The sequence below is a fragment of the Peromyscus californicus genome, unplaced genomic scaffold (genome assembly GCF_007827085.1).
Source record: "Peromyscus californicus insignis strain IS unplaced genomic scaffold, ASM782708v3 Scaffold_4__1_contigs__length_199733344, whole genome shotgun sequence".
NCBI lineage: Eukaryota > Metazoa > Chordata > Mammalia > Rodentia > Cricetidae > Peromyscus > Peromyscus californicus.
The window spans coordinates 77,772,893-77,790,531 of NW_026294562.1; the positions used below are offsets into that span (position 1 = coordinate 77,772,893).

The window sequence follows — 17,639 nt, forward strand, 5'->3', positions numbered from 1 at the left end:
GTTGCCTCTACTGCTGGGCCATTTGCTGGCCCCTCCTTACCATTTTAGGTGTCCTTATTCAGGGCTTAGAAAATATCGTCCCCGTAATTACACCAAGGTGATGCGGCAATGTGGCAGGCAATGTGGCAGTGTGCCTTGTGAACACTTGTGCCGTACCCTTCTTCCTCTCACTGACCCAATTACTCAATTATTCGGTTCCCTTGCTTAACAAAGACTTGTTTGCATACTAACTAGGCCAGGCAGTTTTCTAAAGTCCAAAAACACAGCTGGGCATGCACACACCTTTAATCTCAGCACTCAGGAGAATAGGCAGGAGGACCAACCTCTGTGAGTTTGAGGCCAGCCTGGTCTACACAATGAGTTCCAGGACAGTTAGAATTACATGGTGAGGCTCTGTTTGAAAAAATCAAAAAGCAAAACCCAATAAAGTCCAAAAGTATACTGGGCAAGAAGACAGAGCTGAGGTCTGGGAGTGGGAGGTGTGTCTACCTGCCAGTGACCTATAGGACGACTGCCAGGGTGAGCCATGCCCCTCGAATAGCATGCCTTCTCTGCTGATAGAAAGTTTGGAATATGAGGTGTTCTTCTACAACCTAGGAGCCTCAAGTTCAGAGACAGCAGGAAGAGGAAATACTTAATCCATTCCTTCCTGCTGGAAAAGGAAATGGAGCTCCAGAGAAGGTGACTCAGCCAAGGCCCTTCAAAAGGTTTACAGCAGGACTACTCTCCTAGGCTTGGTGGGTCTCCATCATGTGCTGTTGGGCCTCAGGGAAACAGGAGACATGGCTGAATTGTCATGACACCCAACATGGAGTAGAGACAGACCAGGGAAAGCTTCATGTGCATTTTCAGAAAACACAAGTCTTCCAATTAAGAGCCAAACAACAACAGTGATGATCACAGCGGAAGGCCTGGGGCGCTGAGGCTGCTCTGCTCACCCATGGCTGTGGCTCCTCCTCCTCAGCTGGATTTCAGCACTTTTTTTTTCAGGTCTTAACTAAACAGGTCTTTTCTACCCAACTCCATCTTGTTGGCTTTGTCCACCCACCACCCACCGCCCACCCCACCTTCTGGTCTGATTTATGGTTTTTGTTTGTTTTATTTTGTGGTTTTTCGAGATAGGGTTTCTCTGTGTAACAGTCCTGGCATCTGTTTTGAAGACCAGGCTGACCTCTAACTCAGAGCTCCGCCTGCCTCTGCCTTCCCAGTGATGGGATTAAAGGTGTGCACCACACTGCCCGCTGAATTATGTTTTGAATGTGACAAAAGTGCAGAAAACAAAATGTATCTATTATCCTAGCACTTGGAGGCTGACACAGAATGATCTTAAGTTCAATGCCAGCCTGTCTCAGAAGGCCAAACAACAAAAGTGAATCATTTTATGTGAAGATAATTATTTTGGGCTGTCATTGAACCCAGGCCTCATGTGTACTAAGCATGTGCCTTACCATCAGCACCACAACCCATAATGTTTAATTCAGCTTTGACCTTGTACCAGCCAAGCTTCCTTCTCGGACCACACTGAAGTCTGCCAAGCCAAGAACTGCTACATCTTGTATTTATGTTCAACATGGAGTTTTCATCAAGTACAACATTACTGTCTCACAGAGAGTCACCACAGTCACACCTCCACTCCCTCCCTCTCCCAAGAACTACCTTGTTTTCCCTTTCCCCAGCCCTCTCTGAAAACTCACTTGTGTATATTCTTTAAGTTATCAGATCCCAGGAGCTGGAGAGATGGTTCAGCAGTTAAGAGCCCTTATGCTCTTGCAGAGGACTGAGGTTCGGTTCCCAGCATCCACATAGCAGCTCATAACTACCTATATAACTCCAGTTCCAGGGGATCTAAAACCTTCTGTTCTTTTGGGCTCTTCATGCAAAACACCCTCTCCCCTACACACACACACACACACACACACACACACTCACACTCACACAAATCTTTTGGGGACAAGGTTTCCACATCCCTCTTATAAAAACAGCTTGCCAACCTGCCTGGACCAATCAGAACCGAGACATAATCTCCCTCCCAGCTAGAGGTTCCATCTTTAAGACTTACTGAAGCTAGGTGATGGTAGGACACTGTTTTAGTTAAGGTTTCTGTTGCTGTGATGAAACACCATGATGAAGGCAACTTGGGGAGGAAAGGGTTTATTTCAGCTTCACTTCCAGATGACAGTCCGTCACCAAGAGAAGTCAAGTCAGGAACTCAAACTGGGCAGAAACCTGGAGGCACGAGCTGATGCAGAAGCCATGGAGGAATGCTGCTTACTGGCTTGCGCAGCCTCCTTTCTTATAGAACCCAGGATAACCACCAGCCTAGGGATGGTACCATTCACCTTGGGTTGGCCCTCCCCTATCAATGACTAATTAAGAAAATGCCCTACAGGCTTGCCTACAGCCAAATCTTATGGAAGTATTTTCTTAATTGAGGTTCCCTCCTCTCAGATGACTTTAGCTTGTGTCATATTGACACAAAACTATCCAGCACAGACATACAGGTCATCCCAGTGCTCTGAAGGCTGAAGTAGGAGAATTGAAGTTTGAAGCCAGTTGGGCTATACAGTCATATCCTATCCTAACAAACAAGTACATGAAACTGCTTTGAAATCTCTAAGACCTTGGCATTATTGCTCAACCCATGTGCTGGCTAGGTTTATGTCAAGGACATAAGCCAAGGTCATCTGAGAGGAGGGACCTCAGTTGAGAAAGTTCCTCCATAAAATCTGGCTATAGGGCAGACCTATAGGGCATTTTCTTATTAGTAATTGAAGTGTGTTGGACCCAGCCCAGTGTGGGTGGGGCCACCCCTGGGCTGGTGGTTGTCAGTGGGTTCTGTAAGAAAGCAGGCTGAGCAAGCAGGGGATGGGGGTGGGGGAGCAAGCCAGTAAGCAGCATTCCTCCATGGTCTCTGCATCAACTCCTGCCTCTGGGTTCCCACCTGGTTTGAGTTCCTGCCTTGGCATCCCCTCAATGAACTGTGACTCCATACGTAAGACAAATAAACGCTTTTCTCCCCAAGTTGCTTTTGGTCATGGTATTTCACCACAGCAATAATAACCCTGACTAACATAACCTATTTGCACTTCTCTCTTTCCTTGTGTCTTGGTTTCTCTTAAGAGTTGATCATTTTAGAGACTGGAGAGACAGCTCAGTGGTTAAGAGCATGTATTACTGTTCTTCCAGAAGATCTGAATTTGGCTCCCTGAGCTCAAAGGCAACTGTACCTCCAGCTTTGGGGTGAGCAAATGCCTTTAGGCTCCATGGGTACCTGTACTCACATGCACATACCTACAAACAGGCTCACGTACATATACCTAATTTAAAATAAATTTTTAGAGGGGAAAATAGTTGACAATTTGAGATCAACGAGATGGTCCAGTGGGTAAAGGCACTTGTGGCACAAGCCTGACCTGAGTTTAATTCCCAGAACACACCAGGCAGAAGGACAGAACCAATTCCCCAAAGTTGTCCTCATTACACACACACACACACACACACACACACACACACACACACACACACACACACCCCAAATAAGTAAATAACAAATGTAAATAAGTTTTAAATGTTGACAATTTTCAGCCTTTTAACTATGGTTTTAAATATTTTTGTCTTTTATAATTGCCATATCTGTGCCACAGAGTATCTCAAAGCACACTCCTTCCTTTTGAGGTGGATTCTGATCTGTAGGCTAAGTTCCCAAGCACCACGAGATCCTGGGCTATGCCCTGCATGCAAATTATGTTATCTTACAAATTAAGTTCCAACAGAATTTTCAATCACTATCATCATGACCTGTACACATCACACTGTCTCCTTAGAAGTGTGCTCTCCAGGAGTGCTGCAATTACAGCCTTGTTGGGGGCTGTAGAAAGGGGATCTGAGCCCAAGCCAGGATCAGAACCCATCTCAGTGGGCAGGCCCAGGGAACCAGTGGCTTTGCTCATTGTTTACTCTTGATTTGGAACTAACTGTAGACTTTGCGTCTCACTGGGGAGGAACTCAGGCGCTCCTTTCAGTGCCCCCCCCCCTTTCAGGACAGTAGTGGACATCACAATGGGGACAGAAAGGACTTGGATGGGATGCCACTGTGCTCCTGTCTGTCTTCTTACTTCCATCATCCTTCATTGGGACTTGGTTCTGACAAAGCAGAGCAAGCCGGTGTGTGTGTGTGTGTGTGTGTGTGTGTGTGTGTGTGTGTGTGTGTGTGTGTTGGGGGTGGGGTGGGTGGTGGTTTTTGCCACAGTATGGATAGGGAGGGCTAGGTAGAGGGCAACCTTGGGTCATTGCCTCACACCTGTTTGAGACTGCAGCTAGGCTAACTGAGGAGCTTCTGGGAGTCTCCTGTGTCTGCCTCCATCCCAGTAGGAGCACTGGCTTCCTCAACTGGCTTTATATTTGTTCTGGGAATTCTAACTCAGGTCCTCAATGCTTGAGTGGCAAGTGCGCTACCCACTGAGCAATCTTCCCAGCCCTAGCTGTTTAATTTTTTAAAACTTATTCTGAAAAATGTAAAATCCACAATTTATCAAACTAGTACAATGGGCACCCAGATCTCTTCCGCCTACATTCACCAACTGTTATTCTGCCACCCACATTAAGTACAGGCTTTACTTTGTTGCCTTTGTAACATTGTGACCCTCTCTTCTGTCTTCTACATTCTACACGTGTCTTCAAGGAATAAGAATGTTTTCTGAGGGGCTGGAGAAAAGGCTCAGTGGTTAAGAGCACTGGTTGCTCTTCCAGAGGACCTGGGTTCCATTCCAAGCACCCACATAGTGGCTCACACGCTCACGACTATTTAACTCCAGTTCCAGGGAATCCAACACCCTCTTCTAGCCTCACAGGCACAAAGCATGCATGGTGCAGTCACACATGCAGGCAAAATACCCATACACATAAAATGAAAATAAATAAATATTTATTTAAAAAAGTAAAAAAAGAAAAAAAAAGGATGCTTTTTGAGAAGACCACAGTTTAAAAAAAAAATCAAACTCAGGAAATTTAACATCAATCCAATATTGTGACATATATATCATCATTTATTATTCTTCAAATTTGGCAATTACTGAATTTCTCCCCAAACTCAGGGGTCCCTCCCTGGCCCAGGACCTCCCTGCACACAGTGTGGTGCAGGTCTTTTCGTCAACCTGGGGCATTTCTCGCCTTCCCTTGTCTCTCGTGCCTCTGACGGTTTTCAGGACTCTGTACAGCTCCTCACAGAGCAGCAGCCCTCCATTCGGGCTGTTGGTCCTCATTTGGTTTTGGCATTTCTCACTGCCATTCCCAGCTGCGCTGGGTTACAAACGAGCATGCCATGCCTCACTTTTCACCTGGGCACCGGGGACCTGAACTCAGAGCCTCACGCTTGTGCAGCAAGCACTTCACCCACTGAAGGCCCTCCACAGCCTATGGGGGCTTTTATGCTAATGCAGTCCTGCCACTCATCTGGGTCATTTCCAGAGTCACTCAGGAGCTCTGCTGTGAATGCTCAAAGTCCATCTTACCCCTGCATCATGAATCGTTAAGAGAATCCTGTCTTTGTCCGTGCTGCAGGGAGCATAGGGATGTCCCTGTGTGCAGAAGGGAGAAATCAAAGGACAGGGCTCGGAGCTGGCGGGAGAACTGGCAGCCTAGGCCTAAGCACGGAGATCCTGCACAGCACCAGCACCTGTCTGAATGTGTGGGGGTCTCGCTCTTCTGCTGCCCCCCCACTCCTGCCTCTCCTAACCACTACCTTCTGCTCTCACTCCCACAGCTGATCTGAGCACACGCTTTCCATCTGTCAAAACCACTGAAGATACAGCCAATACGTGGTGGCCAAGCCATTACTCCCCAAGCAGTGCTCTAAGCTACTGTGTGAGTAAGTTACCAGTGTGGAAAGAGAGCCATGCTGTACTATGGAGTTAAAAAATGTGGGGTTATCAAATAGGATGGATGACAAACCCACTTCTGCTAAATTAGCAATAAAAAGTATGGGAGACAAGCCTAGCTACTTGGAAGACTGAGGCAGGAGAATTGCAAGGCAAAGGCCTGTTCAGCTACAGAGTGAGTTCAAAGCCAACCTGTCAAGGCCCTGTCTTAAAATTTAAATGTGAAAAAAAGGGCTGGGAATATAGCTCAGGAAGGTGTTTTTCTAACATATGCAGGGCCTTTGTTCACCCCTGCATACCACCAAAAACTAATAAATAAAAACAAACAAAATAAGGTACTTGCTCAAAGGTTGTATTATCTAGAGTTCCCAACAGAAATACCCATGCAACATATCTTCCCGGTAAGCCAGCCCTCACTTTTTAAGTCTCACTGTTGAAGGGACCTGCTATAGCTTCTGATGTGGTGGGGCAGGCTCCTCTGGGGATGCCTGGCCAACAGCAGCCTTTAGATGTCAGCATGTGGAAGTAATAAGACACTAGGCTATAACTGTGAGTGTAAATTTCTACCTTACTGTGATGTGGACACAACCTAGAATCACCTGGGGAGTGTCTCAACGATCTAGTGTCTAGATCAAGCTGGCCTGTGGACATGTCTTGATTGCATTAATTGAAATGGGAAGAACTACTCACTGTGGGTAGCACCATTCCCTAGGCAAGAGATCGTCAACTGTGTAAGGTGGAAAAAGACAGCTGAGTACTAACATGCAGGAATTCATTCATTGCTCTCTGCTCTCGATTGTGAATATAATGAGACTTGCTGCTTCAAGTTCCTGCCACCTTGACACCCCTGCTATGACAGTCTGTGACCCAAAAGTCTAAGCTAAAACAACCCTCTCTCCCTTAAACTGCTCTTTGTCAGGGTACTTTATCATAGCAACAGAAATGACACTAATACACGCGCAACGGAAAGAAAAGCCGTGAAGGCCTTCTGGAAGCTGTCCCAGTGATTATTCCTTCATGTGGCTATTATAACAAGGTCTGGTGATCACTAAATTGGGAAGTGTCTCTCCCGAGAGTGAGAGGCACTCCCACCCCATACAATGGGCAGGGCATCTATATGCAATCTGGACAGGCATGCACAGGACAGCAGGGTTCTAGAGAGACTTTTGGGGTGGAGAGATGGCGCATGGCCTGGTGCAAGCCAGACAACCTGTGTTCTGTCCTTAGGTCCCACAGTTGAAGGAGAGAACTGACTCCTTAAAGCTGTCCTCTGACCTCTACATGTATGTACAGTAGCACTCATGTGCTCCCCCAACACAAATAATAATAAATAAAAAATTTTAAATTTAAACTTTAATTTTTCTGTCTATTATTAGACATTTTGGGTTCATTCTTGATTCCTAAAGAAGCCACCTCCTCAAATGGAGACTGAGTCACCCATGGCAGCACACATACCATGGGTCTAGACACTGGGCTTGAACTCTCTAGAAAGTTATCCTCTGTTTATCAGAATTGGAAAACTGCTCAGAACCCTGTGAAGGCTACTTGTCCAACCTAAGGAAAATCCTGTCTCTATCACAGTCCCCTAGACCTACCATCCTGACTCACAGCTGCTCTTTCAAACCCCCCCACTTCCTTCCTCCCTCCTCACTGCAGGGCCGTGGCATTCTCTGCTGCTCCCTTCGCCTGGGACACTGCTCCACAGGCTCACTCCCTCACACTCCTGAGGGTCCCACTTCATTACTGCCTCATCAGAGGCCATGCCTTAGTATTTAACAGAATCTCTGCTCTGCTGTTTCTACAAGCCCCATCGCCTCCTGACACACTATATGCTTTTATATTTGGGTTTTACATTTTTTATTATGGGGTGGGCTGTGGTGGCACACACCTTTAATCCCAACACTGGGGAGGCAAAGGCAGGCAGATCTCTGTGAATTTGAGGCTAGCCTGGTCTACAAAGTGACTTCCAGGACAGCCAGGGCTACACAGAGAAACCTTGTTTCAGAAAATCAAACCAAACCAAACCAAACCAACATCTGATTGTTCTTACAGTAATGAAATCCCTAATAACCACACGGAATCTCCTGATTACATCAGTGTCAACTGCTAATTCAGTCTTCCCACAGTACCATGTAAGGCAGCACTGGGGGCTGACGAAGCACGCCTCCAGCATTCCAGGCTGTGAACTCAAAGCTACCAAGAAACTGGAGTTCACAGGATGTGATGGAAGGCAAAAGGCTGGCATGTTCCAACAGCAAAGGTGAGGTGCAAAGCCTCTATGAAGAGGAGGGTTCTTTCTGCTCCAGCTCAGGCCTCCCTTGCTTCGTGCCAAGCTGGGTATATTTAGCCAGGCCCTGAGTTTCTCTGTCCCTGTGCAGATGGCATCTCTCAATGCTTCTTTCTGTGGTGGCAGGCAAGTACGCCACTGTTTCTCTCTCTCTCTCCTTTCGCAGGGAAATAACTCCAAGGGGAAATTGACTGTGAAGCCTTAAGGAGAGCCCTCTCAAGATGTCGGGGGAAAGGCAAGAAAGAAATATAATCAGGTGCTCACAGTGGGGAACATGAAGTGCTGGCAGAGAAGCAGGGGCTACAACTGAGCATGTGCACTGAGGAATGCTGCTAATGCTGAGGGCAGGAGAAGCCTGGGAGGGACTCTGCTGTCCAGTGTGCAGGGTGCTGGAGCTTGCCAAAGAGGAACAAGGTATCTATTTAACAGAAGGTGCCAGGTGCTTCCCCATGGGCAAACAACTATGGTCTCCAGCTCACAGGGCACACAGCACTCTGGAACATGGTGTGGGGGTAGATTATAACAGACTGAATGTGGCGAGGATCCAGCTGAAAGAAAATGAAGGTTTCTTTTGTACAGACTGTTCCGAAGCAGGGGACTGTTGGTGGATTCAGAAGCAAATGGTGAGCCAGGTGTGGTGGTTCTAGTAGAAGGATCTTGGCGTTGAGGCTGGCTGGGACTACATTAAAAACGAGGAGAAGGGCAGACGAGGAGAAACGTTGGAGAAGGCTCCATGGGTAAAAGTGCTGGTTGGGCAAGTCTGATGACCTGAGTTCATCACCCAGAACCCATGTAAAGGGGAGAAGAGAACCGAGTCCATAATGTTGACTTCTGACCTCCCATATGAGCCTCAGCACGCACACATGTACACATGCACACACGTACACACACACACACACACACACACACACACACACACGCACACACACACACACTCACAAATATTAGAAGAAAGAAAAAGAAAACAACTCCACGTGTGCAATGTGTGCAAGTGTCCAGGCAGCACAGGAGGAAGCAGGGTCCCAGCTCCTTCCCTGTGTCGCCCTTTGAGCAAACAAGGAACTGCAAACACAGAACAGAGGTCAGAGTGGGCTCCTGGACAGTCCTCCCAGACCAGATCCTTTCTCTTTCTGTCACTCGAATTTCAACCACAGAAGTCACAGAAGGTGAAGGCCCTGGCTGAAGCTATGAATCTTCAGGCAGGGCCCACAGCTGAGCAACTTGACTTTCACCTGAAATCGCCTCAGAATTTTGTTTCTATGTAACATGGAGAGAATATGTATTCATGCTTTTTTTTTCCTGTTTAAATATTTATTTATTATGTATACAGTGTTCTGCCTGCATGTATGCCTGCAAGCCAGTAGAGGGCACCAGATCTCATTACAGATGGTTGTGAGCCACCATGTGGTTGCTGGGACTTGAACTCAGGCCCTCTGGAAGAGCAGCCAGTGCTCTTAACCGCTGAGCCATCTCCCCAGCCTCCGCATTCATTCACTTTAATTACAAAGCTTGTCCCCTTAGAACAGTAGTTCCAAACCTTCCTAATGCTGCAACCCTTTAATAAACACAGCTCCTCAAGTTGTGGTGACCCCCAACCATAAAATTATTTTCATTGCTATATCATAACTGTAGTTTTGCTACTGTTGTGAACTGTAATGTAAATATCTGATATGTGACCCCAGTGAAAAGGTCCTTCAACCCCCCAAAGGGGTCATGACCCATAGGTTGAGAACCACTGCCTTAGAGCAACTTCCACTTTCCAATTCCATTTCCACTCTCTAGCCAAGGCCCACTATGCACCTTCTAGCCCACCCTGCTGTCTCCTTATTCAATGTCTCCACTCACTCCATGCTCTCCTATTCACATAGTGTTGGCATCATGCTCCTTGAAGCCCAGCCTCCTGCCAACTGCACAGGCAGTTCCCTGCCTGGGATACTCTTCACATTGCTGCCTGCCTATGTGCTCTTGTCCAGCCAACATCATGTTGTCCATCTCCCTCTTCTGATTTCATTTACTTTTGTTATGATTATTTTAGAAAAGGTTTCCCTATGTAGCCCAGGCTGGCCTTGCTCAGGGCCTTCCTGCTCTGTCTCTGAGCAGTGCAATTATAAATGTGCACCACCATGCCCAGTTCCCTCTTCTGTTTCTTCCAGTGAACTTGGTGATACTGAAATTATCTTATTTCATTCTGCCTATTTCTATCTCGCCTGGAACATTAATTGGTTAAAAACAGACACTTCATGTGCTTTGTTGATCTCTGTGTCTACGGTGCTAAGAACATAAGCCAAGGCTCAAGAATGCATTGTCAGGAAACACTTGTGGCAGGAAAGCCTGGGACATACTATTACTGGAAATAGGATGGTGGTCTGAAGAAGGGACAGCAAGTATGCATTGACCCCCATCAGCTGTGGTACAAACATGGCTGTAAGCTGCAGATACCCAAGCCTCTGAGTGCTCCACAGGTGGTCTGCTGCCCGGGGTCACTGAGATACAGAATGCCTGACAGGCCTAGGTACACACATACAGGCAGATGGGGTGTCACTCTCTGCCTGACCTCAGCCCCTTCAGATCAGAATATTACTTTAACTATGTAAAAGTGTATTACATTTGTTTATGTTTCAGATTATTACTTTAACTATGTAAAGATGTGTTACATTTGTTTATGTTGCAGAATATTACTTTAACTATGTAAAGGTGTATTACATTTGTTTATGTTTCAGATTATTACTTTAACTATGTAAAGATGTGTTACATTTGTTATGTTGCAGAATATTACCTTAACTATGCTAAGATGTATTACATTTGTTTATGTTGCATTTGTTTAATTATGGAAAGGTGTGTTGCTTTTGTTTATGCTGCATTTGTTTAATTATGTAAAGATGTTTTACTGTTTCACCTTGCCTGCCTAAGGCACCTGATTGGTCTACAAAAAAGCTGAACAGCCAATAGCTAAGCTAAGAAGGATAGGTAGGGCTGGTTGGCACAGAGAATAAGTAGGGGGAGAGACGGAGAGAAGGAGGGAGAAAGAGAGGGAGACACCCGGGGTCAGGCAGCCAGGCAAGGGCCAGCCAGCAAGGCATGGAGTAGGACATACAGAATGAAAGGAAGGTAAAAGCCTTGAGGCAAAATGTAGGTGAAGAGAAACAGATTAAATTAAGTTATAAGAGCTAACAAGAAATGAACCTAAGCTAAGGCCAAGCATTCATAATTAACATTAAGTCTCAGAGTCTTGATTTGAGAGCAGATTGGTGGCCCCAAAGGAAGCCTGCTACACTGGCCTCCCCTCTCAGCCCCTTCTCCATTTAGAGTGACTGGATGCTAGCTGACCTACCCAGGAACACAGATGTGTGGCCCATGCTCTATGTACCAAAATATGTAACAAAATGTGTGAGATAAGGGCAGCAAGATGGCTCAGCAGGCGAAAGTGCTTGCTGCACAGGCCTGATGACCTGAGTTCAATCCCAGGATCCCACAGTAGGAGAGAACTTGCTGTGGGATGTTCTGTATGGCAAATGTGTTGCTCTGATTGGTCAATAAATAGAACACTGATTGGCCATTGGCTAGGCAGGAAGTATAGGCGGGACAAGGAGGAGAATAAAGCTGGGAAGTGGAAGGCTGAGTCAGAGAGACACTGCCAGCCGCCATGATGACAAACAGCATGTGAAGATGCCGGTAAGCCACGAGCCACGTGGCATGGTATAGATTAATGAAAATGGTTTAATTTAAGCTGTAAGAACAGTTAGCAAGAAGCCTGCCACGGCCATACAGTTTGTAACCAGTATAAGTCTCTGTGTTTACTTGGTCAGGTCTGAGCGGCTGTGGGACTGGCAGGTGATAGAGATTTGTCCTGACTGTGGGCCAAGCAGGAAAACTCAAGCTACAAGAACTGACTCCTCAAAGTTGTCCTTTGACCTCTACATGTGCTTCACTGCATCTCTGTCTCTGTCTCTCTCTGTCTCTGTCTCTGTCTCTCTCTCTCTCTCTGTCTGTCTCTCTCTCTCTCTCTCTCTCTCTCTCTCTCTCACACACACACACACACACACACACACACACACACACACACACACACACACACCATGCCTTTTTTTAATGTGTGAGATGTGGGAAGAATAATGGTCAAAGTAGGTGTTGGAAAGAGCACAGCACGAGACCTCGTTTTTATGGGAGTGCAGGCTGAGGGCAGTCCCTACCTGTGTGTGATCCACAGTGGTATCCTTGGCCTTGCCAGTCACATCCTTAGACGACTCAAAATCCTCTGAACAATCCAGAGGAGGTTCAATGTGGAGCCGAGGGCCAGCTTCAGTTCTGATCTGTACGGATTTCTGGACACAGAAATTCAGAGTGTTGAAATGAGAACAGATACCATTCTGCTCAAGGACAGCTGCCCACAAGAATGGGACTCAAGAGGTACTGTCCCTGAGCAGGACAGGAATTTGATTAGTTTTTTAAAGATCAGGTCTCTTTAGTCTAGGTTATCCTCAAACTCCTGCCTCAGCCTCCCGAGTACCGGAGCTACCACTGTGGCCACTGTGCCTAGCTCAGTAGCTACGGCTTCACAGGGTCATACTACCTCTGCTTGTTTCTCCCTTATATTTGCAAAGTGTGCAGTAGAAAATATCAGAATTTTAATGATTATTTTTCAGTAGAATTTTTATGGGTGTTCGACTTTTCCCAAAGAGCCTTGTGAACTACCTGACCCTGTGTTTGGGAAAGCCTGGCTGACACACCACAGGTATGCCAAAGTGAAGTGTACAGAAAGCTTGAAAAGCTTTTTGGACCACACAAGCTGCCCCTGCTACAGCCTCCCTTCCTTCAAGCATTCTTTGCATCTTTCTTTGAAGAACACATACCTGTAGCAGGTGTTGGGGGCTATAGACCACTCCAGAATTCTATTGCCCATTCTTCCCCTGTGCTCATGTGGCAGGTGTGCATACCACCCCCCCCCACACACACACAGCCCACCCTTGAGCAGCTAAGAAGGACCAAAGGGCCCATATGAACAACAAAAGGTAGGAGTTGAAGGGAGTGACGGGAGTGCTCCATGCCCAGCTCAGCTAGCATTCGGAGTTACAAGGAGATGCTCCTCTGCTGCCCCCAGATGTTGCACCATCAGACCACACAGAAAGCTTTTACCACTTGTGGTTTTTATCCTGAGTAGAGTGGGCTGAATTGGTGACACAAAGAGGGCCAGCAGAGGCGGTGGCAGCTGCAGCCAGTGGCAAAAAAAAGCAGCTAGAGAGTTCCAGAGAGTGGGTGGGGCAGAGTGGGGGTGGGGGAGATGACTGAGGACAGTGTGGTATGGAGAAGAAAGAGCAGGCTGTGAGCCAAGGCTGTGGAAGGCACAAAAGATGCTAGGCAAGATACTGCAGGCCTTGGTTTCTGGAAGAGTTTCTGGAAGCTGCTAACCCCAAATGCTCATGGTCTTGAGAGTTATACCACTAGCCATGGTAGCCACTGAGAATCCCACAGTGACTGGCCGCAGAGCTTTAGCACATGCTGCTGCCTGACTGCATAGAGCTCAGGATCTCACTAGCTTCTGAGTGCCTAACTACTGGCAATTGGTACTCAGAACAGGGAACCTCTAACCTGAGCACCTAGGGTTGTCTCTGACTTCTAAGACCTGGAATCTCTGACTGTCAGGGCTCTGTGTCTGTCTGTCCTGCCTTTGCCTTCTGGAGAAGCACCTTAGTTCTCCCTTGGGCCCAAGACTGCCAGTACTAGGAGCTACTCCCCACTTCCTCATGATTTCCACCTGCGTAGAACAAAAGGACTCAGTCAGCTGACGGGTGACATCTGTTGTCACATCATTCAAGCCACTCTTAGCAAACTCAGACCTTACTTGATACACCCAGCATGCAAGGCTCCCACACTAATCCCTGCACATTCTATCACATGTGACTGTTGAGCCAGTCGGAGCCACTGCCAGGGCCCTGCCAGTCCAGCTGAGCCCACAGAAGCCCCTTCCTGTGTCTCTGCGGGCTTGTTTGCTTCCCTGCCTTCAGTCCATGTGTGGCTCAAGAGTGAGAATGGAACAGGCAACTGTCTATGGGAGCAAGGAAGATGTCCCCCAGCAGAGAAACAAGAAGGACCATCAGGCCACTTTTAATGCCTTGGGATGGTTCTCCACACATCCTCATTGTATCCCCTTCCCGCTTCAAAGCCCAGGGCTAGCTCTAGCTGAGGATGGCTTCCTTCTAGACTTCACTACTTCGTTCTTCTCTCCAGGCCAAGGGAGGCATGCCAAGCTCTTCCTCTGGGCCACTCAGCAGCACCCTAACACTGGGACCTATTGGCCAGGAGAAGATGGGAGAAAAGAAAGCGGCTGACCAGACTTAGGTCAGAAGGGGTAGCCAGAGTCACCAGTCACCAAGACCCTTTGGAGCCTTCTGGTCCTTTCTCTAGAAAGGGGAGGGCTTGGACCAGGGCTTTGCTACTGCTGAATGCTGCCTGTGGACCTGTAGTATTAACCTTTGCCTCCCCTCTTTTCTAAAAATCCATACAAGCCTGGACACACCCTGCCTGTCTGTCCTGTCCTTTGCCTCTGGAGAAAGCACCTTAGTTCTTTCTTGGGAACTCCTGTCAACCACTGATCCCGGTGGTTCTGGTAGAACTGAGTTCCTCCACCAGGGGAAGATGGAACATGTGACCTAAGCCAGAGCTGCAGATACCACCTCCCTCTCCTGCCCACCATACTAAGTGATAGTTCCTGGGACCAGGAGAGATACGAGACTCAGGGACAGTATGTAAGGAAGGAGCTGCTAGGGGCTATCTTGACACCCTGAGGCACAGGAAAATCTCCTGAAAGGCAGGAGATTGAGGTCTGCCTGAAAGGAAGCTGGCAAGTGACAGTGGGAGGTGCAGCTTGGCCGGCCTCTGGGTTGGCACATCCATAGAAGGAGCTCTACATCCAGCAAGGAGCCAGGATGTAGATGAAGCCAGTCCTTCAGCAACTTCCTGGCCTCCTCCCCAGCAGCTCAGCACAGCAGAGCTTCCCAGTGATATCCAATATTCAAACACAGCTTTGTGGTCAGCCCCAAGGCCTTTAGTCAGCAGGCCCTCACGAAGCTCTCACTGCACTAAGTTCCAGACACCAGTGCCCCACCCCTGAGTCCACTCAGCACCATGGTGAACACTGCAGGTTATGAAGCAACAGTGCTGAAATTAACTCTGTGGTCCAGAAAGTGCTCACAACACTGAGTGGGTGCCCAGAGGGTAATAAATAGCCGCCATCTGGCCTGCTCTCCCGCCCTAGCCTGGGGAGCCTCCTCTGCCCACAACCTGGGGGACGGCCCCACCCACACCAAGGCTGGCAGATTCCAGCCCCAGCCACATGCATGCTCCTGGCCTCCCACCTTCCACCTTGCATGGAGGGATGATGACGCTCCAGGTTGGCTCCCCGATTGGCATGCTGCTTTACCAGGAGTGGGTGTTTATAAGTGGCTGCTCTTTCCTGCCTACTTGCAAGCCCAGACCCTGGCAGACCTTTGCAGTACCTATGTTGGAGGAGGATTTAAAAGCCTCTCCACACAAACCTCCCAAAGCTGCTCACTTCAAGCTCAGCCCACACTCCACCCAGTTCATGCCCGGAGTTATTTGTGTGTCTTCTGCACCTCCTCATACAGTGTTCTAAGAGGGTGCATTGAAGTGTACTGTCAAACACAAAAAGAGCAAGCACAGGGGATGCCCTGCATGCTTGTACGGGTTGTGCGATATGTTAACGGCACCCTCTAGAGGAGGAAGGGTTCTACCGATCCCCCCAAAGCAGACTGGGGTGCGGAGCTGGTCTTTGATCAGCTCTTCCCAGGTTTATCAGCTCTTGACATGGTCAGGAGTCAGAAGGTAGCAAAGGGACCCAGCTTCCCAACCTAGAGGTGAGCTATACTCGAGATGCTCATACGGCTGAAGCGACCCAGGAAGCAGATGTTGCAGTGAGGGACAGCCAAGGCCACTTTCATCCCACAGCAAACCTGCTATGGAGACCTTTCCTGAGAGTCTAGCCCACAGTAAATCACTGGAAGGCCAATCCCTTCACTACCGATTTAATGCCGAGAGCCAGTGACGTTTATCAAAGCTGACAGCATTTTGGTAAACGGCGGCTCTGTTGATTAGGCCACTGTCTACCCAAGTATTACAAGGCTGAGGAAGCCATAAATCTTAATCCACTGATGGCGGCAGAGAGATCTAAGGCCCAGAAGCAGCAAGGGAACGGCCAGCAGGGATGATGCCAGGGTATCACCAGCAGGCTGCTCCATAGGAAAGGTGGTGGCTTGGGAGCCTGCTGCCTTCATCCAGTCAACCTCCAGAGCCCCCAAACCCCACTACTGACCAGGCCATGATCAGCAACAGTGATGGTGTGACCCCCACTGGCCCTTTATGGTGGGCTCTGTAGTACAAGAGAAACCCTGAAACTGGGACGGGGCCATGGTCCCATTTCTGATGGGGTGGCTTTTAAGAACTGGCCACTGGGGACATTGTTACCTTAACTACCTGCCTCCCTCTGGTTATCCCCAAGGACAGGAGCATCATGGGTGGTTCTATAGCCTCCTGGCAAAATGAGCTTCAGGCCTGTAGTCCTGGGAAAGCCCTTCTGTTTCAGTAGCTAGGACCAAAGTGCTCCCACTTGCTGGTCTGGGCCTACAAGAATGGAATTCGACCCTGCAGGAAGAGGTGAGACTGTCAGACTGGGACAGGGATATGAGAAGTGAGGAAGCCCAGGAGCAGGGAGCAGCAGCTTGGGAGGTGCCTGTCAACAAGGCTAAGACTACACTGTGATAACCAAGTCCTTGTTCACCAGGCCACGGCCAGCAGAAGTGACAGTGTGACCCCACTGGCCCTTTGTGGTGGGCCCTGCAGTATAAAAGAAACCCTGAGACTGGGACAGGGTCATGGTCCCATTCCTGGTAGGGTAGCTTTTAAGAACTGGCCACTGGCTACTTGGGACTCTGCCACTTTAACCACCAGCTTCCATCTGGCTACCCCCAAAGACAGAGGAGCCCAGCCAAAAGATGGAAACAGCTAGGGCATGGAATCTCAAACCTGTAATCCCGGCATGAAGGAGGTGCATAAAGAGGATCAAGACTTCAAGGGTAGCCTCAACTACATAGTGAGTTCAAGGCCAGCATAGGCTATATGAGACCCCATTTCAAAACTTTTTAAAAGTAAATAAAGAATTAAAAATTTGAAACTCAGCTGGGCAGTGTGGTGCATGCCTTTAATCCCAGCACTCAGGAGGCAGAGCCAGGTGGATCTCTGTGAGTTTGAGGCCAGCCTGGTATACAGAGCAAGATCCAGGATAGGCACCAAAACTACACAGAGAAACCCTGTCTCAAAAAAAAAAAAAAAATTAAAACTCCAGAAGTATGAGGGCAGAGACTGTCCCCTCTATCTTCTGTGGACCCAAAGACCTGTCTCTGGCACTTTCTACCTTGGAGATACTTTCCACTTAACTCCATTTCTTAGGGCCAGAAGATGTCAAT

The 17,639-nt window shown here is 48.1% G+C and overlaps 1 protein-coding gene across 9 annotated transcripts in view; it reads right to left on the reverse strand.

The window, feature by feature from the left end:
* The window catches only part of Katnip (katanin interacting protein), a 174,088-nt gene that overhangs the window by 90,590 nt on the left and 65,859 nt on the right, over positions 1-17,639 (reverse strand). For 7 of the 9 annotated variants that reach the window (XM_052763268.1, XM_052763269.1, XM_052763270.1 and 4 more), the window contains one exon: positions 12,354-12,485. The exons of 1 other annotated variant lie outside the window; for it this stretch is intronic. In XM_052763268.1, the coding sequence (XP_052619228.1) occupies positions 12,354-12,485 (132 nt within the window). Of the gene's footprint in view, positions 1-12,353; positions 12,486-17,639 lie in introns of those variants that run through there. One more of the 9 variants, XM_052763272.1, reaches the window with a different exon arrangement.